The sequence below is a fragment of the Tamandua tetradactyla genome, chromosome 18, assembly GCF_023851605.1.
Source record: "Tamandua tetradactyla isolate mTamTet1 chromosome 18, mTamTet1.pri, whole genome shotgun sequence".
Taxonomy (NCBI): Eukaryota; Metazoa; Chordata; class Mammalia; order Pilosa; family Myrmecophagidae; genus Tamandua; species Tamandua tetradactyla.
The window spans coordinates 2,433,440-2,457,045 of record NC_135344.1 but is presented as its reverse complement, the minus strand read 5'-3'; the positions used below and the strand labels follow the sequence as shown (position 1 = coordinate 2,457,045).

General features: G+C 49.1%; 1 protein-coding gene and 1 pseudogene across 4 annotated transcripts in view; one reads left to right on the top strand and one right to left on the bottom strand.

Moving 5' to 3' along the window:
- Positions 1-23,606, bottom strand: part of SLC66A2 (solute carrier family 66 member 2) — a 94,279-nt gene that overhangs the window by 56,853 nt on the left and 13,820 nt on the right. The window contains exons 1-2 of one of the 4 annotated variants that reach the window (XM_077135165.1): positions 18,091-23,518; positions 16,487-17,351 (exon numbers count right to left, since the gene is read on the bottom strand). The exons of 1 other annotated variant lie outside the window; for it this stretch is intronic. In XM_077135165.1, the coding sequence (XP_076991280.1) occupies positions 16,487-16,736 (250 nt within the window). In that variant the 5' untranslated portion in view covers positions 16,737-17,351; positions 18,091-23,518. Of the gene's footprint in view, positions 1-16,486; positions 17,352-18,090; positions 23,519-23,606 lie in introns of those variants that run through there. 2 more of the 4 variants (XM_077135166.1, XM_077135167.1) reach the window with 2 other exon arrangements.
- Positions 2,804-3,878, top strand: LOC143661919 (annexin A2 pseudogene; annotated as a pseudogene).

Here is a 23,606-nt window from a genome sequence, read left to right as displayed (position 1 = left end):
CCAACCAAAACCATTCCTGTTAACCCTAAAGAACACCCAGGGCTTTATCTGAGATTCTACAAAAGTCTCACTCACTAAGTTTACTTTTCAGAAACCTACAACTTCCAGATGGGTCCCTGAACCAGAGCAGTCCGGAAATGTAGAAAGCCAAGCCTCTCCAGGACATCAACTAGTTCCACCCCCTACCCCATACTGTTTACAACCCTTTCCAACATGGAAAAGTTAGAATGGGCATAGCTCAAACACCCCTAAAGAGTGGGAGAAAGATCAAAGGTGATGGCGGAGTTATACAGAGCAGGCAGGGTTTAACACACGAGTATAAGTGCTGAATCATTAAATTGATATTTCTTTTAGTCTCCAGTGTCTTGCAGCGGCAAGAAGGAAAAACCTGAAACTGTGGAACTATAACCCATACCAAGATCTGAAATCTGTCCTCTAACTACTTTTTTTTTTTTGGCATGGGCAGGCACCAGGAATCAAACCAGGGTCTCCCACATGGCAGGCGAGAACTCTGCCTGCTGAGCCACTGTGGCCCGCCCTCTACAACAACTTTTTAAAATGCACTTTGCAATTTATTGCTTTTTGTGTATATGTTTTATTTCACAATAAAAAATGTTTTAAAAAATAAATAAAAACAATTTGCCATTTCCAGAAGCTTGGAGCTACTTCCTTCTTTCACAAGTGGTCCAGCTTCCTTGCTGCAGCAAAACCTCTGGTGTCCTGAATAAAATCTGCAAACTCAACTGTGATTATTCTTTCAGCAGTGGCACCCCCAGGAGATTTCTGGGGTGATGGATGTGACCGTTAGATTAATTTGGATGAGGGTGCATGGTTATATACATATATCAAAACTTGTTAAAAAAATCTGACACTTCACACATGTGCCCTTACTGCAGCTCAGGAGAGCTGCTGAAGCCTTGGTGTCGGCAGGCCGTGGCCAGTGCCCCCCCCCAGCTCTGCATCCCAGCCTTGCCTCGAGGCAGTCCAAAAATGGGAGGGGGGGCAACCACTCCAGGCACGAGGAGGGCGTCCACCCGGCGCCCCCCAGGGAACCTGTTCTCCAGCAGGTTCTCTGCAGGGCCCGCGGTGGCCGGGAAGACACCTGAGCCACCAGCCCAGCGCCTCACCCGCTACACTCGGCCTGTCCACAGAGAGGTCGCTCAGGACGCCCGGACCGTCCTGGCCCCCAGCCTCGGCCCGGCGCCCCGGCCACCTCCTCCCGGCGCAGGCAGGCCGGACCTGTGGCTCAGAGTGCCGCTCTGGGAGGAAGCGACACACGTTGCCTGTCCCCAGCTGCATCTGTGCCAGGCGACCAAAGCTCAGCAGTCAGTGCCGAGGAGCGAGTCTGCAGAGCTGGCCCCACGGGCAGGGGTCAAAAGAGGCTGAGTTTGGGCCTGGGGGACGCCCAGACAACACTGCAGACCCAGCCCGCCACCATCCCCCAGGGTCCCTCCGGAGGCCCTAACCAAGGGCACCATCCATTCCCCGCAGCGATCCAACCAAAACCTAGCGCCAACCTCCACGCGCCGGCGCAACAGGACTCCCAGAGGAAGGACAGCTGGCCACTTCCAGCGTGCTCCTGCGCACCCGCGAGCACTAACCTAGACCAGGGGAGCGCCCGCCCCCGCGGCAGGCACGTGGCTGGGACAGCCACGGGGCCCCCAGGCCCCCGCCGCGCAAAGAGCATCCGAAATCACTCCAGCTCAAAACATCAGACACCGCGGGTCTTCCCACGGAGCCTCTAAGAATGAACATAGTTTTAACAAGGAAAACATGAGATAGCAAACAGCTCCGCAGTCTGCCATTTGGAAATTAAACCAGACCTTTGTAAAGCTGCAGCTTAGATGAAGCTGCAGCACCGGACGCTGCAGCAGATTCTGAGCCTCTGTTCTCTGAATCTAAAATGTCCTCAAACGTCCAGATTAATGTCCCCCCAAACACAGGAATGTCTCAGCTTTGCCTTGGGGACCAAAGACCATCAGCCAGTCCCTGCAGCACTTCCCACCGCTCGGTATCCACTCGCCAAAGAGGAAGCAGAAGGGTGGCACGTTCACCACATTATTCAAAAGCACACTACCTTGTCAGGCACGTGGCAAGGCAACACACCTTCAGAGCTGCGTGGTGAATGAAATACCAGAAACAAAAAGACAAACGCTATCCTGCCTCACACATAAGGACTAACTAACTATAAGGTACAAACTCGGAGAACTGAAGTCGAGAGCACGGGTTATTCGGTTGGGGCCTGTTGTAAAGGGTCCTAGACTGTACTCTTAACAGCAGTCACACATGTTCAGGAGATCCGTCATTTCTAAATTCTGGGATACTGAGCTATTTGTGTATCACCTGGTCATTCCCTGAAACCTCAGGTGTTTATCTGATACCTGAGATGCAGAGTTAGAGACCTGAAGCTATGAAAGTCAGCAGTACCCCATACAACAACTGTTTAAAAAGTTGAAAAAGGGATCTGACTTTGACTAGAGATATGAATGAAGCTGATTTGAACAGGATTAAGGCAAATCAGAATACAGGGTAAAGAATGCTTTCGTCCATATTTTAAAAGTTCAATTTTCTGTATTAGACCAAAGGGAGAGATGTTTATTTGGTGCAAAGTTTATATTTTGGGTAGCACATTATCTCATTTAACTTGCATGATCATTTGAGTTGAACACCATATGTACATGTAATCTTGAATAGGGCATGAGATTTTGTTGGTTTGTCCAGGTTAGTGTGATGGCCTGATAAATCCCAGAGTGATTTTGGAAGTGAATAAAGAAGTATTTGTGGCTCGGCATCTGGGGATGCCTGTACTTTCGCCGACCGGCCCAGCTTCTTTCAAAATGTCTACCGTTCATGAAATTCTGTGCAAGCTCAGCTTGGAGGGTGATCACTCTACACCTCCAAGTGTATATGGGTCGGTGAAAGCGTACACCAACTTTGATGCTGAACGGGATGCTCTGAACATCAAAACGGCCATCAAGACCAAAGGTGTGGATGAGGTCACCATCATCAACATCCTGACCAACCGCAGAAATGAACAGAGACAGGACATTGCCTTCGCTTACCAGAGAAGGACCAAAAAGGAACTTGGGTCAGCCCTGAAGTCGGCTTTATCTGGCCACCTGGAGTCGGTGATTTTGGGTCTGTTGAAAACACCTGCTCAGTATGACGCTTCCGCGCTCAAAGCCTCCATGAAGGGTCTGAGAACTGATGAGGATTCCCTCATTGAGATCATCTGCTCAAGGACCAACCAGGAGCTGCAGGAAATTAACAGAGTCTACAAGGAGATGTACAAGACCGACCTGGAGAAGGACATTGTTTCCGATACGTCTGGTGACTTCCGCAAACTGATGGTTGCCCTTGCAAAGGGCAGATGAGCAGAAGATGGCTCTGTCATTGATTATGAACTGATTGACCAAGATGCCCGGGATCTCTACGATGCTGGAGTGAAGAGGAAAGGAACTGATGTTCCCAAGTGGATCAGCATCATGACCCAGTGGAGTGTGTGCCACCTCCAGAAAGTTTTTGAAAGGTACAAGAGCTATAGCCCTTATGACATGCTGGAGAACATCAAGAAGGAGGTCAAAGGCGACCTGGAAAATGCTTTCCTGAACCTGGTCCAGTGCATTCAGAACAAGCCCCTGTATTTTGCTGATAGGCTGTATGACTCCATGAAGGGCAAGGGGACTCGTGACAAGGTCCTGATTAGAATCATCCCGCATTGAAGTAGACATGTTGAAAATTAGGTCTGAATTCAAGAGAAAGTATGGCAAGTCCCTGTACTACTACATCCAGCAAGACACCAAGGCGACTACCAGAAAGCACTGCTGTACCTGTGTGGCAGAGACGACTGAAGCACGAGAAGGCACGAGCATCCAGACACGGGGCTCCCTATGCTTATAGCTAACAGTTCTAGAAAATCAGCTTGTGACTAACAACCCCTTGTGCTCATCCTGCTGAGGATGACATCAGCATTGGTTCCCCCCTACCGTATTTTAGTTACCTAAGCATTGCCTGGCTTTCCTGTCCAGTCTCTCCTTTAAGCCAAAGAAATGAACATTCCAAGGAGTTGGAAGTGAAATCTATGAAGTGAAACACTTAGCCTCTGTGTACTGTGTCATAAACAGATGAATAAACTGAATTTTTACTTTAGAAAAAAAAAAAAAGAAGTATTTGTAAAGTCCCCTTGGGAGACTGGAGAGAAAGAAGGAAATATTCAACTTCCTCATTTGGAGAATTTCTGATAGGCAGTGGGGACAACCAAGTCAATAAGCCAAGCCCTCGATCTCGGGGTTCCCTATGAAACGCTCACAAAGGATACACTAAGCCTACTTAAAATTAGGCCTTAGAGTCACCCCCAGAGAACCTCTTTTGTTGCTCAGATGTGGACTGTCTCTCAGCCAACTCACCAGGTGAACTTACTGCCCTCCCCACTACATGGGACATGACTCCCAGGAGGGTAAATCTCCCTGGCAGTGTGGGACAGAAATCCTGGGATGAGCCAGGACCCAGCATCATAGAACTGAGAAAGCCTTCCTGACCACAAGGGGGAAGAGAGAAATGAGACAAAATAAAGTTTCAGTGGCTGAGAAATTTCAAACAGAGTCAAGAGGATATCCTGGAGGTTATTCTTATGCATTATATAGATATCCCTTTTTAGTTTATGGTGTATTGGAGTGGCTGGAGGGAAGTACCTGAAACTGTTGAACTGATTACCAGTAGCCTTGATTCTTGAAGATTATTGCATAACTATAGAGCTTTTACAATGTGACCGTGTGATTGTGAAAACCTTGTGTCTGATACTCCTTTTATCCAGGGTATGGACAGATGAGTAAAAAATAGGGATAAAATATAAATAAATAATAGGGGGTAAGGGGTAAAATAAATTGAGTGGCTGGAAATACCAGCGGCCAATGAGAGGGAGGGATGAGTTTTTTCTTTTTTCTCATTATCTCTTTTTCTGGAGTGATGCAAATGCTCTAAAAATGATCATGGTGATGAATACACAACTGTGCTGGTTTGAAAGGATGTATGGACCCTAGAAAAGCCATGTTTTAATCCTAATCCCATTTTGTAAAGGCAGCCATTTCTTCTAATTCCTATTCAGTACTCTATGCTTGAAACTGTAATTAGATCGTCTCCCTGGAAATGTGATTTAATCAAGAGTGGTTGTTAAACTGGATTAGGTGACAACATGTCTCCACCCATTTGGGTGGGTCTTGATAAGTTTCTGGAGTCCTATAAAAGAGGAAACATTTTGGAGAATGAAAGCGATTCAGAGAGAGCAGAGCAGAACGACATAGCCATGAGAAGCAGAGTACACAGCCAGCGACCTTTGGAGATGAAGAAGGAAAATGTCTCCCAGGGAGCTTCATAAAACAGGAAGCCAGGAGAGAAAGCTAGCAAATGACGCCGCGTTCACCATGTGCCTTCTCACTTGAGAGAGAGACCCTGAACTTCATCGGCCTTCTTGAACCAAGGTATCTTTCCCTGGATGCCTTTGACTGGACATTTCTATAGACTTGCTTTAATTGGGATTTTCTCGGCCCAGGAACTGTAAACTAGCAACTTATTAAATTCCCCTTTTTAAAGCCGTTCTGTTCCCGGTACATTGTGTTCCGGCAGCTGGCAAACTAGACCAACAACTCTGTGATCACGGTGCCCAGCGCATGACATTGTGAGCTGTGGCTTGTATACCACGTATGGAATGTGTGTGAAGATTTGTTGATTAAAATAAAAGCAACACTATCAAAAACCATTCCACATCTTACTGTTTGTTTATGCTCTGCCTGATACAGGGCACTTTACGTGCCTGTAACTGCACAACAATCCAAGCGGGGGGCCCAGTGTCCCCAGGTTCCAGGAAATGGAGCAGGCTCGAGGCTCAGCCCTGCAGATCCACCATGAGGAGCCAGAACCTGGTTCCTCTTCCACTCTGCCTTGCCTCAGAAGCAGGTCAGCTCAGGCAAAAACCTGCTTTCCTGGAGCAGGTGCTTCGTTTCCACAGGGTGCTGCACCTGTGTGTGTCACGATGCCCAGCCCACAGGGGGAGAGGTGCAGGGCCCCTGTGCCACCCAGGCCGACGGCCTCGCAGGTGGACGAGGAGTGTGCCATTTGTAGAGGAGCACATGGGCACTCAAGCTTAGGCATCGTTTGTGCTCTAAATTTAATCAATCTTGATGGAGAGCCTCTGTGTGCCAAGGCTGTACCAGGTGCACTCCCAGGGGTCCCAGGAGACGCCCCGCTCACAGGAGGATGGGGGGCTGCGAAGGGTGCCCACGGGGTCAATGCCACGTGGCTCTTCCAGCCCCTCCTCTCCAGCACTCTCCCTCGTATGTGTCCCCTCAGACAAGGGTGCTAAGAACTGACCTTCAGATTTAAGTAAATTCATCACAAGTGACTCCTGGCTTCTAGATGCCCAGTGGCAGAAACCAACAGGCCACAGTGCCCCAGGCACATGAGATGGCCACGGGCCAGCCACAGTGAGGGGTTACCCCAGGGGGCCTGCGGCTGCCTTCCCACTGGTCTGATTCTCCTAATGAGCAGTCACTCCCTGTGGGCAGTTCTTCTGGAGGCCAAGAACTCACACTGCACAGGGAGCTGCCACAGGGAAGACATGCTTGTCCCGAGGTTATCCCCTAAAATGGTAACTCCTAGGAAACTTTTTAATAACCTGCAAAATAAGCATCACTTAGAAATTTTGGGAGAGTTGAGGACGCCAATATTCTTTTCAAATGTGCTTGTGGGTGTGTGTGTGTGAGAGAGAGAACTGCAACAGTAAAAGACAAATAACTCATTTTTAAAATGGGTAAAGGGTCTGAACGGACATTTCTCCAAAGCAGATATACAAATGACCAATAAGCATGCAAAAAGGCACTTGATGTTTTACATCATTAGGGAAATGCACATCAAAACCACAATAAGACACCACATCACACGTACAAGAATGGCTCTTAAAAACAAACAGAAAATCACACGGCTGGTGAGGGATGCACAGAAATCAGAACCTCATACATGCTTTGGGAATGTAAAATGGCACCGCCATTTTGAAAACAGTCTGGCAGTTCTTCAAAAAGCTAAGCTTAGGGCGGGCCGCGGTGGCTCAGCGGGCAAGAGTGCTTGCCTGCCATGCCGGAGGACCCCGGTTCGATTCCCGGCCCCAGCCCATGTAAAAAACAAACAAACAAACAAAATATAATAAAATAAGAAAATGTTTAAAGATGTTTCCCTTTCTTCCTCCCTTCCATTCTTCCTTCCTTCTCTGTCTTTCCTTCCCTTCCTCCCTCTCTCTTTAAAAAAAAAAAAGAAAAAAAAAAAAAGAAAAAAAAAAAAAAAAGCTAAGCTTAGAGTGACCACTTGACCAGCAATTCTACTTCTAGATATTCACCAGAGAGAAATGAAACTGCACATCCCCACGGGAAGCTGCACACAAATGCTCACAGCAGCCTGACACACAACAGCCTAAACGTGAGAACAACCCAGCTTCCATCAACTGCAAATGGAGAAACAAAATGTGGTCTAGCCACACAGTGGAATATCACTCAGCCATGAAAAGGAAATTTCAGGTACACGCTACAGCTGGATGAACCCTGAAAACCCTGAGACACCCGGGTTTCGAAGAGATAGAGTTCACAGCCAGGCGCTCTTCAGGGGCAAGCCAGTACTGACCAGGCCCTACCTGCCCAGAGGGACCTCATCTTTTTACATCCACCTGCGCCTGGGCAGGCCCAGCTGTCGGGGTCCATACAGGCCCCTGCAGAGCCCCCAGGAAGCACAGCCTGGAGTCACTGAACACGAACCTGCTTCTTTTTCAGCAGCTCATAAACATCCACAATTCACCCCGTTAAAGTATACAGCTCAGGGGATTTTAGTAAATTCACAGAGTTTTGCAGCCATCACCACAATTCTAGAACATTTTCATCTCTCCATAAGTCACCTTCCGCAGTCACCCCCCAATGCCCCAGCCAAGGTCATGACTATTCTATTAACTGTCCCTATGAATTTGCATATTCTATGTATTTCATACAAGTGAGATCATGCAATATTTGTCCTTTAGTGCTTGGGCCCCACACCTGCCCAGGAGGGACTGCACACCTGCCCAGGAGGGGCCACACCTGCCCCAGAGGGGAAGGACCCCACACATCTGCCCAGGAGGGACTCTGCACACCTGCCCAGGAGGGACCACACATGCCCAGGAGGGACCACACCTGCCCTGGAGGGGAAGGACCCCACAAGCCTGCCCAGGAAGGATTCTGAACACCTGCCCAGGAGGGACCCTGCACACCTGCCCAGGATGGACCCCACACACCTGCCCAGGATGGACCGCACACCTGCCCAGGAAGGACCCTGCACACCTGCCCAGGAAGGACCATACCTGCTCAGGAAAGACACTGCACACCTGCTCAGGAGGGACCACACCTGCCCAGGAGGGATTGCATACCTGCCCCGTGGGTACCACACCTACCCTGGAGGGAGCACATCTGCCCAGGAGGGACCCCGCACACCTGCCCAGGACAGACTGCACACCTGCCCAGGAGGGACCACACCTACCCTGGAGGGAGCACATCTGCCCAGGAGGGACTCCGCACACCTGTCCAGGAGGGACCACACCTGCCTAGGAGGGACCACACCTGCCTAGGAGGGATCTGCACCCTCCCAGAGGAGGCATGTCAGCATGTACCCCATGCCAGGCGGCTGGAGGACAGGGACCCTGACAAGTGGCAGCCACTCCTGGGGTGCTGTCCCAGCAGCCCAGGGTCTCAGGCTGCCCCCTCCCCTGGGGTCTGCACCACACCCCTGACCATCACCAGAGACTCTCCTTCCCGAACATGGACCTGGTTGGACATGTCACCCACCATGGCCCTAGTCTGGCTGCTGCTGCCCTCTGCAGTGGGGGCAGGCGGGGCCCGAGGCGGGAGGTCTGGAGTGGCGGAAGCGTCTCAGAGCAGGTGTGGAAACGAAGCCTGGAGTGGGCACAGGCGCGGCTTGGCCGCACTGCCCAGCACCAGGAGAGCTGCTCCTGTGAGCCAGAGCATGGCTCTGTGGGCAGGGCGCATGCAGTGGGGCTCTATCCCTTCTCCTAACTGCACAATAATTATTTTCTGCTTCACAAGGCAACAGCTTGGAGGACAGACAAGGGAGAAAATCATTTAAGCACCTGGGCCTTCTGCCCGCCACTGCCCAGGGGGCTGTGCCCGTCCCCACAAGGGTGCAGGCCGCCTGACGCCCCATCCCCACCCCACCTGGGGAAGCCAGGCCCGCAGCACTCATGGCCAAGCAGGTTCATGGCTGCACATGCACCGCTGCCTGCCCAGGCCCCTCCCCAGCCCCCCCCCCCAGGGGAGGGGCCACAGGAGGCCCACGTCTAAGAACAAGCAGGAGACCAGGAGGGCTCGGGGGCACGGCCCAGCCTTGGCACAGCAGCAGGCTCGGACCCCCGGCCCCTCACCACCTGCCACGCTGTGTTCTGGGCACCCCCCGCACTCCTGATGGCAGCACTCAGGGTGGGAGGGATGCGCTGCCCAGCAAGGGAGCCTCACGGGGGCCTCAAGTGCTTAGGGAAAACCCCGCTAGCCTTGCAGGGCACCTGCCCCCAGGCCCGAGCCCCACACCTCAGAGGGAGTAGGGGCAGCTCTGCAGATCCCCAGGGTGCCCAGAGGGCCGGGTCCAGGCAAGGGCCAGTGCGACACGTCCAGTAAAACAACAGGGACCTGGGGCTGCAGGCGAGATGCCACCTGGGCCTCTGTGGCCGTCCAGGAGAGGGGACAAAGGATCCAGGCTGGTGCTGCCCACCCATGCCGGCCACCACGTGGGCAGCACCTGCCCAAGGCCGAGCCCTGGGGACCCGTAAGGGTGCCCCATCGCGCTCTGCACTGGGGGTGGCACCTGAGCTCCCCCCGCTGCCCCCACAGCACGACCTGCGGGGCAGCCCTCCTGCCTCACAAGGACCCCAGACCGCAGGTGCCAAGTGGGGAGAGTGACGGTCCTAAAAAGGCCACAGTTTCAGGGAAGACCCAGGCTCTGGGGCCGCAGGGACACGGGTGGAACTGGGTGAGGGCTGAGCCTGGAGGGAGAGAGCGGAAAGGGGCAGGGGCTGCCGGCCCAGCTGCCCACCCCTGCCCGCCTTCTAACGTGGGAATTTGGGGTTCATCAGCATCTCCACCAGCTGCACGAGAAGGGAAAGGCCTGACTGCCTTGATGACCATCTCAGAATGCCCAGCGCAAGGCCACCTGTGGGCCATCAACATGCGGCTTTAGGGCGGGTGGGGCTCCTGGAGACCGGTGCCGTGCCCAGCGCCAAACCTGCACGGCCTGTGAACAAAGCGCAGCTCCGAACAAAACTCACCCCTGCCACCCGAAGTCAGCGCGCCTCGCGGCCATGCCAGGGCCACTGACCCCGTGCTGGGCCAGCCCGCAGTGCCGCTGGCAGCTGGCTGGCAGTCGCCGAGTGCAGAGCAGGATGGGGCACCGCCCACGGCCATGGGCGACACAGGGACCCAGAAATAGGGATGCTCCAAGAGCCAGGCATGTCCCAGGAGGCCGGCATGCCCGGGCCTGCCCCGAGCGGCCTCACACAGCCACAGCGCAGTCAGGCCCAGGGACGCGCAACACCCGGGATCACCAGGAAACATGAGGCCCATGTGAAGGTCGCGGCACAGGTGACCAGGCAGGACCCGCAGGGAGGCCGAGGGCCCCACAGGGGCTGAGCGCGGGCAGCAGACGAGGGACCCCAGGCGGCCAGCGAAGCCCAGGCAGCTCGAGAACGTCCCCGCCGAGGAACTCGCTCGCAAAGGCCCCAGGAGATCACCGCATGGGCCCCCACTCTCCTGAAGTCTGACTGCGCCAAAACAGAAAACAAAGTCACAGAAAGGCACGCCCCATGCAGCCCAAACGCGCCCCTTCCTCGGGACCCTCGGCCTGCGTCCCTCCCCCTGGGTGCCAGGGCGGCCCCCCAGCAGCCGCTCCAGGCTCACACCAGGCGAAGCGGGAGCCCCGACAAGCCGCGTCCCCCCCTCCCCCCCGCAGGGCGCAGAGCGAGCCAAACCGGCAGGGAAGGGCACAGGCCGGCGCCAACATGGCTCTCAGCGCCCCAGAGCCTGGGGCTGCCACGGCCGAGGCTAAGTGGGCAGCGACAGCAGAGGGGAGGGGGTAGGGATGCTTGGGGTTTTCTTTTTCCTTTTTATTTCTTTTTCTGGAGTAACGTAATGTTCTAAAATGATGATTTTGATGAATGCACAACTATGTGATGATACTGAGAGCCACTGACTGTAAATTTTGGATGGATTGTACAATGTGAATAAACTTCAATAAAATTATATAAAAATAAAAATAGCACATGGGGAAAAGGGGGTGGCAGCTAAAGAACACAGATTTCTTTCTCAGGTGCCAGAAATGTTCTAACCTGGCTGCAGCGACGGCCCCACGTAGCTGTGCACACATCCACAGCCTCGCACTGTGCGCTGCGCGCAGGTGAACCGTGCGGGAGCCAGCGGTGCTGCCGGGCTGCTGAAAACAAACAGGAAGCCGCAGGGCAGTCGGCAGCAATGGCGCGGCGGCGACCAGCTGGGCGTGCAGCAGAGGCAGGAGAGAGCCGGGGACGCCGCCAGCACGACGGGGCAGGAAAGAGGCTGGCGACTGTGCTGCTGGCACACGCCTCGCTGCCCCGACCCAGCCTAGTCACTGACAAGCAAGCACGCTAGTCCCGGGGGAGGGCCCAGCGTCCACAGAGCCGTGTAACCTGGGGGGCTTCAGTTCAGGCGTCAGCGCCCCAGTTCACTGCGCTGGACTTAAGTCAGCAGCGTGTGAATGTCAGCTATGGCTGATCTCCTCTTTGGTGGGCTAAGGGGCGTGCCTTCCGCAGTGAGAGAGGCTTAAAAGGGGAGGTCAGAGGAGCGCTCAGCAGACCCAGGCGTTTGCAGGTGCAGGAAGCAACTGCCCCGGGGAAAGTCGACTGACCCCAAACGCCAAGAGGAAAGGCCAGCAGGCGTGGCCGTGTGCCATCCCACAAGAGAGGAGAAAGCGAGAGCCAGCTGCCCCTCCTCTGAAGAGCTATACATTCGTAAGTAAGTCCCTTTATAATAGCCAGTCTGTTTCTGATGTATTCCACTCTGGCAGTTGTAGCAAACTAAAACATTACCTTAGATGTACAGTTTTCAACAAAAATTAGGGGACACAGAAAAAAAGAGGAAAGTGTGCCCATAAACAGCTTTGTTTCATTTTTTAAAAGCAGGAAATAGAAACTGCCTTTGAGGGGGGGAAAGACATTGAATGCAGCAGAAAAAGACCTCGAAGCAGCTATCTGAAATATGTTCAAAGGACAAAAGAAAACCATGCATAAAGATTTAAAGGAAAGTATGACAGTGTCTCATCAAGTAGAGAAAACCAACAGAGAAAGAAATTATATGAAAAACCAATGGAAATTCTGTAATTGAAAAGTATAACAGAAGTAAAAAGTATATATCAACAGTAGATTTGATCTAGCAGAAGAAAGAAGTGAATTTGAAGACAGATCAATAGATTATGCATTCTGAATAACAAAGAGAAAATAGAACTAGGAAAAAGGAACAGAACCTCCAGAAATGCGGGACACAATTAAGCACACTAACATATGCATAATGGGAATACCTGAAGGCAAGAGTAAAGAGCAGAAAAAATATTCAAAGACATGATCATGTAAAACTTCCCAAATCTGATGAAAATAATAACCTACACATCGAAGAAGCTCAACAAACTCCAAGTAGGATAAAGGCAAGGGCTCTGTCTCTTAACGGATATTCAAAGCAACTACATCAAACAATATCCATTGCCTATTATTGTCAGTCCTTTAACACACATAAAGGTAATACATTTGACAATAATAGCACAAAGGAAGTGAGTGAGAGCCAAGCTGTATTGGAGTAAGGAAATTAGGCAGTAGATAACTCAAATCCACAGAAAGAAATAAAGAGAACCATAAACGGCAAATAAATCTGTTAATATAACTCTAAATGCTGCTTTAAAAAACACAAATTTACATAAAGTAATAATAATGTAACAATGTACTATTAGGTTTGTAACATACGTAGACAGAAAATGTATAAAGTAACAATACCACAAAAAAGGGGGAGGAGGAAATAGACCTATGAAGGAGTAAAGTTTTCTATATTCTACTGGAATTAAGTTAGTATAAATAATCTGAAGTAGATTCTGATAAACTAAGAGGTATATTTGGAGTCCTAGAACAACCACCAAGAAAATAATTCAAAAATATATGGTTAAGAAATTATTAAAGGAATTAGAATATTACAATATGAAATATTCACTTGCTACAAAAGAAAGCAGTAAACATGGACACTGGAACACAAAGTCATTAGACATATAGAAAACAAAAAGAAAATGGCAGACATAAATACAAACATATTACAATAACAACTGTGAATGGATTAAACAATGCAACCACAAAAGACATATTGTGAGGAGAGATAAAAAAAGAGCCACTAAATGCTGTCTGCAGGAGACACAAACTCAAAGAACAAACAGGTGAAAAGTAAAAAGATAGAAAAAAGATGTACCATGCAACCAGCAGCTACAGGAGTTGCAGTGGCTACATTAATACCAAATAAAATGGGGTTTAAAATACAAAACATTACTAAAGACAAAGAGGAACACTTTATAATGATAAAAAGGTCAATGTATCAGGAACATGTAGCAATTATAAATACACATGCACCAAACAACAGAGCCCAGTTATACATGAAGCAGAAACTGACAGAATTGAAGGGTGAAATAGACAATTCAACAATAATAGTTGGAGATTTCAGTACTTAACTTTTATTAAAGGATATAATAACTAGGCAGAAAAGTAATAAGCAAATAGAAGATTTGGGTAACATTATTATTTTCATTTCCTGACTTCTAAACAAATATCATCCAACAGGTTGGCTTAGCAACAGGAATTTATTGGCTCAGGGTATCAGAGGGTAGAAGGCTAACTTCCTCCCAGGGTGCCTTCTGGCTGACTGGCATCTTTGGGGCACCTTGGCTTTTCTGTCACATGACAAGGCATGTGGGCAGCATCTTCTCCTTTTTATTCTCAGTTCCATTTTGATTTCCAGCTTCTGGCTGTTCCCTGCTCACTTCTCTTTCTGTCTTATTTTCTTTGCTTACAAGGACTTCAGCCATGCTGGACGAGGACCCACACTCATTCGGTTCAGGCACACCTAAAACTAACAACATCTTCAAAGATCCAATTTCAAATGGGCTCACACCACAGGACCCAGGGTGGGACCAAAACATGCCTTCTGTGGGGGACATGATTCAGTTCCCAACTCTAAAACACCTACACCGAAAAGACATCCATAGAATCCTCGATTTCCACGCAACAACAGCTGAAACTCATCCTTCTCAAGTACACATGGAATATTCTCCAGGATAAACCACAGTTTCAATACACTCAAAAGTATCAGAATTATACAAAATATGCTTTCCAACCACAACAGAAATAAAAAGTAAAAAACAGAAATTTGGGAAATTAATAAATATGTGAAAATTAAAACACTCCTAAATAATCAATGGATCAAAGAAGAGGTTTCAAGGGAAATTTGAAAACACCCTGAGATGAAAGAAAACAAAAACACAACATACAAAGCACAAAACCTTTAGGAAGCTAAAGCAGTGCTTAGAGGAAAATTTATGGCTGTATATACCTATATTTAAAAGAAGAAAGGAAGAAGATCTTAAATCAATAACCTAACTTTCCATCTTAAGAAACAGGAAGAGAATAAATAAAACAGAGAATAGACAAGCAACAGAGAAAAATCAAACATTGTTTTCTTTTTAAAAGAGCAACAGAGGGCAGGACACAGTGGCTCAACAGGCAAGAACGTTCGCCTGCCATGCCAGAGAACCCAGGTTCGATTCCTGGTGCCTGCCCATGTAAAAAAAAAAAAAAAAGAGCAACAGAATTGGTAAACATTTAGTTAGAATGACCACATGTGAAAAAAAGAGGACTCAAATTACTAATATCAGGCATGGAAAAGGAGACATTGCTACTGAAATGTAGAAAGAAAATACGTACAAGGGAATGCTATGATCAACAAATTCAATAATAGATGAAATGGGCAAGTACAGAAATTGAATTAGTACTTTTAAAACTTCCTACAAAGTAAAGTCCATGCCCAGATAGCTTCCATGCTGAATTCTACAAAACATTTTAAAAATAACATTGATCTGCTAACCCTTGCAAAAAATAGAAGAACATTTCCCAATTCATTTTACAAGGACAATATTATCCTAATATTTAAGCCAAATACATCACAAGAAGAAAATTAAAAGCCAGTATCTCTTTTAAATGCAGACACACAAATCATCAACAAAACACTAGTAAACAGACTCCAGTAACATATAAAAAGCATTATACACCATGATCGATTGGGATATATCCCACAAATGCAAAACTGATTCAACACACAAAAATCAACGTAATACACTATAATGATAGAATAATGGACAAAAAACATATGATTATCTCTACAGACATAGAAAGTGTTGACAAACTCCCAGATCTTTCATGATAAAAATGCTCAATGTAATTGGAAGAGAAGGGGATTATCCCACCCTGATGAGGGCACAGCTAACACCGTGACTGTTGGTGAAAGACTGAATGTTCTGCCAAGAGTAAGAACGAGGTAAGGACTCCACTCTCGCCACTCCCATCCAATATGATACTCAAAGTTCTAATTACGATGATTAGGCAAGAAAAAGAAATTTAAATGCATCCAAATGGAAAAGGAAGAAATAAAGTTTTTCTATTTGCAGATGCTATGGTATGATCCCATGTAAAGAAAATCCTAAGGAATCCACCAGAAAGCTATTGGAATAAACAAGTTCTGCAAGGATGCACATACAAGATCAGTATTCAAAAGTCAATTGTATTTCTATGAAGTATCAATAAACAATCCAGAATAATATTAAGGAAAATGTCCTTTTACAATATCATCAAAAATATATATATATACTGGAAAAATATTAACAAAAGGAGTACAAAATTTGTTTCTTAAAACTACTCTCCCTCCCCTCTTTTTTTCACTGGAAAAAAGGAAGTTCTTCACACACATGAAGAGAACAGCTTCTAGACTGCTTCATGCTTGAAAAGGGCACAGCTGTCAGGGGGTGGGTATGTTGTGCACATGACCAGGCAGGACAACGACTCACATGCAGGGTCAGAGGCAGCAGGGTGGAAAGGAGCTGGGGGGCCGGGCAGGGAGGGAGAGAGGGGCTTGTGGTGGGTGGGGCCTGTGGGGGGGGGAGGGGCTAGAGGGGGTGGGACTGGGGGGAGGGCAGAGCTAGTGGGGAGAATCCGGGTTGGTGGGTCAGGAAGATGGGGGATGGGAAGGGCTGGAGGGGAAGGGCTGAGGAGGGCGGGGCTGGTGGGTCAGGCTGGTAGGGGAGGGGAGGGTCTGCGCGGTGAAATGAACGTGCTTTCATGGGTAGCGAGCACAGGGGTACATACCCAGATGGGACCGCCTGGGGGGGGCTCTGATCTCTTCCTCCTTACTATCTGCAGCTACATTAACAAACAGAAAAACAGGAAGAAGAGAAAAACAGGCTGGTTTTAACACTGGTAAGCAGAAGCGGCTCCCAGCCCTTTTGCATTTCTTTTTAAAAACCCTTGGAACAAAAGGCCACAAGATTTTGTTTCTGACATCAGAAAACTCACTTTCTGAACTATTTTCCTGCAAACCTACCTTCTTCCATATCATAAGGAAGTATGAGGTGGGGAGGGGATTGGGGCGAAGCCACAAGTCAGCGTCTCTCAGCTGAGTTCGGGGCTGGACCGCACAGCACCCTCGGGGACTCGTGCCCCGGTCCAGGAAGAAGACTTCAGGCAGCTGCTCTGCAAGGCGTGCCCCACGCCAGCTCCGGCCGGGGCTCGGGATCCCCACCCCTCAGCCTGGGCCCTGATGACCCGGCCCTGGGGCTCTGGGTGTGCTTTTGCGCGGTCTGGGGCGCCCCGACCCTCCCCCTGTACTGCCAGCAGCCCATGCCGTTTGCAACCCCAAAGGCCCTCAAAGCAGAGGCTCCTCGCAGGGTCTGAGGGTGCGAGGTACCGAAAAAGGGGGGCGAGACTCAGGAGCCGAAGGGACCCCCGGTGGGTGCCTCTGCCGCCCAGGCAGGCGCCACCTTCTAAGGGAAACCGTGCGAGTCAGCAGCCCAAGGAACACACGACTCGCGTTTTCTCACACACACAGTGCCTTTCTGTACCCCGTGACACAGAACGTCCTTTTACCTTACTCTCCTCTCCCTGATTATCTCCGTCGCAGCCCCAGGTGGCCTGGGGCATTGTCAACCAGCATTCACATCTTTTTAAAAGAATCCTTGAAAAATAATGTTTTAAAAATAATCTGACAGAGGCTCTCAACAGTGGGCTCAGAGTTGTCAGGAAGCCCCGCGGGCTGCGCCAGGCTCGGAGGCGCCTCCAGGGAGCAGCGTGTGCAGAGGATGTGTGGCGGGAGGACGTGTGCACAGGAGGATGTGTGTGTGGAAGGTGTGTGCGGGAGGGTGTGTGAGCAGAGGGTGTGTGTGCGGGAGGATGTGCGTGGAGGGTGTGTGAGAGGGAGGGTGTGTGTGGGAGGACGTGTGTGCGGGAGGATGCGTGCAGAGGGTGTGAACGGGAGGACGTGTGCGGGAGGATATGTACGCGGGAGGACGTGTGCGCAGGAGGATGTGTGTGTGGAAGGTGTGTGCAGGAGAGTGTGCGGGAGGGTGTGTGAGCGGAGGGTGTGTGTGCGGGAGGATGTGCGTGGAGGGTGTGTGTGGGAGGACATGTGTGCGGGAGGATGCGTGCGGAGGGTGTGAGTGGGAGGACGTGTACGGGAGGATGTGCACACGGGAGGATGTGCACAGAGGGTGTGTGAGTGGGAAGATGTGTGCGGGAGGACGTGTGTGGGAGGACGTGCGTGCGGGAGGGTGTGTGCAGGAGGACATGTGTGGGAGGACGTGTACGGAGGACGTGTGAGGCGTCAGCAGCTGCAGTCCCAGGCGCCACACGGGAGGCGGCCACCCTGGGCTGTGAAGCCAGGCACAGGCTCTCCCCAGCCAGCAAAGCGCAGGCACCTCCTTCCATGGGACGCTGTTCGGTCCACGGGGAATCGCTCTTCAGTGCAGCCAGACTTGGGGAGCGCGCGGCTGCTTCCCCATCCGCACCTGCGGCTCCAGCCTGCTCTTGGTGGTGTGGACACGGCCTCCTTCCTTAAAGCTCATGAACCAATCTCCTCAAGCTTCCAGCGGCCCCGTGCAGCAGCCTCACCGCTCAGCCTTCACAGAGCTGGAGAGTCAGGGGCCCAGGACAGGGCTCCGGCTGGAGGGAATGTGGCCGGTTTGCTCCTTGGCCAGACGCATGGGCACTTCCCCATCTGCAACCTCCAGCCTTCACCATCCCTGCATGCGTGCCAGTGGCACCCATAACCCCCTTCCTGCTGCAGCACCCATAACCCCCTTCTGAGCACTCGCCTGGGTTTAAAGTGGGAGGCGTGCGACGCTCCTTTCACCTGACACTCAGAGCCCACTGGAGGGTCCTGAATTGGCCTGGTTTCAATACCGTTGTGTCTCAGGGAAAAGGGGGGCCTGACAGGAGGGAAACGAGGGGGGCAGTCACAACACACATTCATTGATTAAGCTTACCGCCTTACAGGGGTGCAGTTCACAGTGCCCCAAATTATTTACAACAGTAACTAACATCAAAGATCACAACCACCATAACAGATAATAATGACATCACAGTTGGAAATGTTGCAAGATTTACCGAAATCTAACAGACAGAAAATGAGTAGAAAAATGGGGGGGGGGGGCAGCCAGGCTTGCTGCAGGGTTCCCACAAGCCTTCAGTGTAAAAAACATGCAACATCTGCAAAGCACAACAAAGCAAAGCGCACGAGAACAAGGTATGCTGTGTAAGTGTGTGTGCACGTGGACGTGGCTGTGTTTAAGAAGCGAGGAGGCAAAGAGAAACAGATCCAGCAACAGGCAAGAAGCAACGCAGACAAACACAAAAGGGGGGGCAAAACCGTCCAGGCCTACTACTTCATTTTAGCCCGGGAATGAGCGTGGCTCTGAAGGTCGTGGCCCATCTTTCCAGCCCCTGAGCAGGCTCCTTTGGAGAGGTGTCTGCAGGCAGCTTCTCTTCTCATGCATGGCCCCCCACCTCCAACCTAAAGGTCTACAGTAACAACTTCAAGTTAAATCATTTTTTTTGTTTCCATTTAAATCTCGGTGGGAGCAGGCAGGAAAGAAACATGTTACTTAAATAAACACCACACAGTTGAGCTGTCCCACTTGCTGCCCTCCCCATCCTCCAAAATGCATTTTCAGACTGGCCCAGCCAATTCCATTCTAGTGCTCTGTGCGGAGATTTGGAGCAAGTGTAAAATGAATTCATCCGCCTGACTTGAGCCTGAATCCCTGAGAAGAACTGAAAAGGAAAACACGTATTATAAAACAAAGCTAAATTTTTTAAAAAAGCAATAACAAATTAAATGAGCTTAAAATAAAGTGAAAGAAAGACAAAATAAGCCAGAAACAAAAGAGCAAATTTTGTATGTATAAGTGTTTAGAAAACACTTATAAGAAAACAGGGGCCTACACTATAAGCTCTTACAGCAGTCACATTTAGTCCAGAGTGGTAATTGTTATTTCTGGACTCTGAGGGCCTGTTTTATATATGTACAACCTGGTATTGAGAGACAAGAACGAAACTCAAGAGGTCAGGATTAAGGTAATTGGGAATACAGGGTAAGGCTGACATTGATGTATTTTACAACTTCACCTACTCTTTGAGACCAAAGACAGAACTAAATCTTCTGTAGCACATAATGTAATTCAATCTCTCTGGACAGATCATTTAAACAATCCAAACACAGGGAGCCCAGAATAAGAATGAGGGCCTTCAGTCCTGTACAGCTTAATGTAATAACTGGAAATATCCCAGAATATATTAAGCAAATAATCAAAAAGTATCGGCAAAGTCCCTTGAGGGATGGGAGAAAAAACATGGAACTATTAAAATTCACCACCAGGGAAAATCCTGATACTTTGTCAAATATTAGGGGCACCCAAATCAATAGGCCAAGCCCTTAATACTGAGGCTTGTTCTTGTGAAGCTCATGTATGTAGAGGAGAAGCTAAGCCTACCTATAGAAATGCCTAAGAGTTACTTCTGGAGGACCTCTTTTGTCGCTCAGATGTGGCATCACTCTCTCTAAGCCCAACTCTGCAAGTGAAACCACTGCCCTCCCCCCATGTGGGACATGATATCCAGGGGTGAATGTCTCCCTGGCAGCCTGGGAGATGACTCCCAGGGATGAGCCTGGCCCTGGCACTGTGGGACCAACAATGCCATTCTGATTAAAAGGAGGGAAAATAACGTTTCCATGGCTGAGAGAGTTCAAATAGAGTCAAGAGGCTACTCTGGAGGTCACTCTTACACAAGCTTCAATTAGACGTGGCTACCTACCATAACTTGCCAAACTCCAACCAAAACCATTCTCATCGATCCTAAACAACACCTAGGGTAATACATAAGATTTCATAAGAATTCCATGCACTCGGGTAACTTTCCAGAAACCTACAAACTCCAGATGTGTCCCTGGTCCAGATAAGTCCTGATATGCAGAGGGCCCAGCCCTTCCAGAACATCAGTTAGTTCCATCCCCCTATCCCATATTATCAACAGCTTCTTCCAACATGAAGAAGTTAGAATGGGCACAGCCCAAATACCCCTAAAGAGTGGGAGTAGGATCAAAGATGATGGTGGAGTTGTACAGAGAAGTTCGGTTTAACAAGTGAGTATGAGTGCTAGATCATTACATTGATATTTCTTTTAGTCTCCAGTATCTTAGAGCAGCAAGAAGTAAAAACCTAAAATTGTGGAATTGTAACCCATACCAAACCCTGAAATATGTTCTACAACTAACTGTTATGATGTACTTTGAAATTTATTGTTTTGTATATATGTTATTTTTCACAAAAAAGAAAAAAAAAGAGAAGTATAACAGAGAAGATAGGATTTAACAAATGAGTATGACTGCTGAATCATTATATTGATGTTTCAGTTGGTCTGCTGGGTCTTGGAGCAGTTAGAAGAAAATACGAAAAATTGTGGAATTGTAAGCCATACCAAACTTTAAAATCTATTCTACAACTACATGTTAAAATGTACTTGGAAATTTATTGATTTTTTGGTATATATGTTATATTTCAAAATTAAAAAATGTTAAAAGAAAAAAAAAAAGACCAACATTGTGCAACGTGAGGCCAGGACATCCGTTAAGTCCCCTCCTGAGGCCAGCCCAAGGGAAATGACTGACGATGTGACGCCCTCAGGTTGTGGTATCAGTACACACTCAGGAAGCATCTTCCCCAAATACATTCACAGCTCTGCCTGCTGAGAAAGCCAAAACCCACTTCCAGGGCAGTGGAGGAAAGACTCCTGTCCGGCCAAGGGCAGAAGTCTGTCCGAAGAGCTCCACACCAGAACATCTTCATAGCAGAGGTCAAGAAAGAACGTGGAGAAATGGGCGTCAAAAGGGTCTGGAGGCCAGGGAGGGGACACACGGAGCTGCCGCAAGTGTGACTGCAGTAGAGTAATAGATCAAATGTGTTCAAATCTACACATGGAGACAATGTTTTAAAAATGTCACCTTTCTACAAAATGTGTATTTTGACTAGTGCATTTTGAGTTATGTGGACAGCTTAATCGAACACCATAGTACTTGAAACCTTGCATAGGGCATGAGATTTTGTAGGTTTGTCTACAGTGATGCTCAGATAAATCCCAGAGCAATTTGAACGGTGAATAGGGAAGTATTTGCAGAGTCCCCTAGGGGGAATGGTGAGAAAAGGGGAAAATCCAACTTCCCCAAGTGGAGAATTCTTGATATTCTCACAGGCAGTGTGGACAGTCGATGCAATAGGCCAAGTCTCCGACCTTGAGGTCTGTCCATATGAAACTTAATCCCACAAAGAATAGGCTAAACCTATATAAAATTAGGCCTAAGGGTCACCCCCAAGAGAACCTCTTTTGTTGCTCAGATGTGGTCTCTCTCTCTCAGCCAACATAACAAGTAAAACTCACTGCCTTCTCCCTGTCTACATGGGACATGACTCCCAGGGGTGTGGATCTTCCCAGCAATGTGGGACAGAAATCCTAGAATGAGCTGAGACTCAGCATCAAGGGGCAAGAGCAAAATGAGACAAAATAAAGTGTCAATGGCTGAGAGATTCCAAACAGAGTTGAGAGGTTATCCTGGAGGTTATTCTTATGCATTAAATAGATATCACCTTGTTAGTCAAGATGTAATGGAGAGGCTGGTGGGAACTGCCTGAAAATGTGGAGCTGTGTTCCAGTAGCCATGTTCCTTGAAGATGACTGTATAATGATAGAGCTTTCACAATGTGACTGTGTGACTGTGAAAACCTTGTGTCTGATGCTCCCTCCTTTTATCTACCTTGTCAACAGACGAGTAGAACATATGGAATAAAGATGAATAATAGGGGGAACAAATGTTAAAATAAATTTAGACTGAAATACTAGTGATCAATGAAAGGGAGGGGCAAGGGGTAGGGTATGTATGAATTTTTTCCTGTTTTCCTTTTATTTCTTTTTCTGAATTGACGCAAATGTTCTAAGAAATGGTCATGATGATGAATACGCAACTATGTGATGATATTGTGATTATATATGTAGAATGGAATGATCATAAGAATGTTTGTTACATTTTTTAAAAAAAATTTTAAAAATAAAATAACATATATACAAAAAAAAAAAAGAGTAAAAAAATAAAATATCTTATTTTACCTTCCAAAAAAAAAAGGCATCTTTGCAAGATGCTCGGGAACCACTAGGGAGATGGGTGGACAGAGACAGAAGCAGGTGTTTCTCCTGCACTGATGCCGCTGGAGAGCGCAAGAGGGCGCGAAGGGGCGTGAGGGTGAGCCTCGCCCAGCAGCCCTGCAGCCGATCCGCGCCACGTCCCGGTCTGCAGCCCCCCAGAATTCTCTGGTCTCGGCTTTGAGCCCCTCTACTGCCAACACCCCCCAGAACCTGCAGCCGCGTGCCTCCTGACAGCAGAACATAGCAGTCCTGCAAAAGCAGAGACAAACAAGACAACAAAGCCGAGTCTGACTCGGCTCCTGAACCCAATGATGGTTTAAGGTTTTTCTCAGGGTGCCCCATATTCCAAGGAGAGAGACACAAGACAAGCGATCTAGGCACGGCTGGGAGTCCAGATCTCCCTAAGCCTCTCTTCTCCCTCAGGGCCCTGCTGGCGTGGGTGCCGCTGGCCACTGAAGCTGGAGAACACGTCAGGCATCACAGCCTCGGCCCCGCGCCATGGAGGAAGGGGCCAGGGGAGCCCCGGCCTGCAGGAAGGCGTGAGAGCACTGCAGCATCCGCTGGGCGCAGACTGGCTGCTCTATGTCAACGCTAGATGCCTTGAGGTCGACAGCTTCTTCGCTGGGGTCCCTGTTGTCAGGAAATGAAGACGGGGGTGGGGGGTGGGGGGTCAGTTAGAGGAGCGCATTGGGTGCCACTGGCTGTCAGAGGCCCAGAGCTAGAAGAACCATGCAAATGCTGA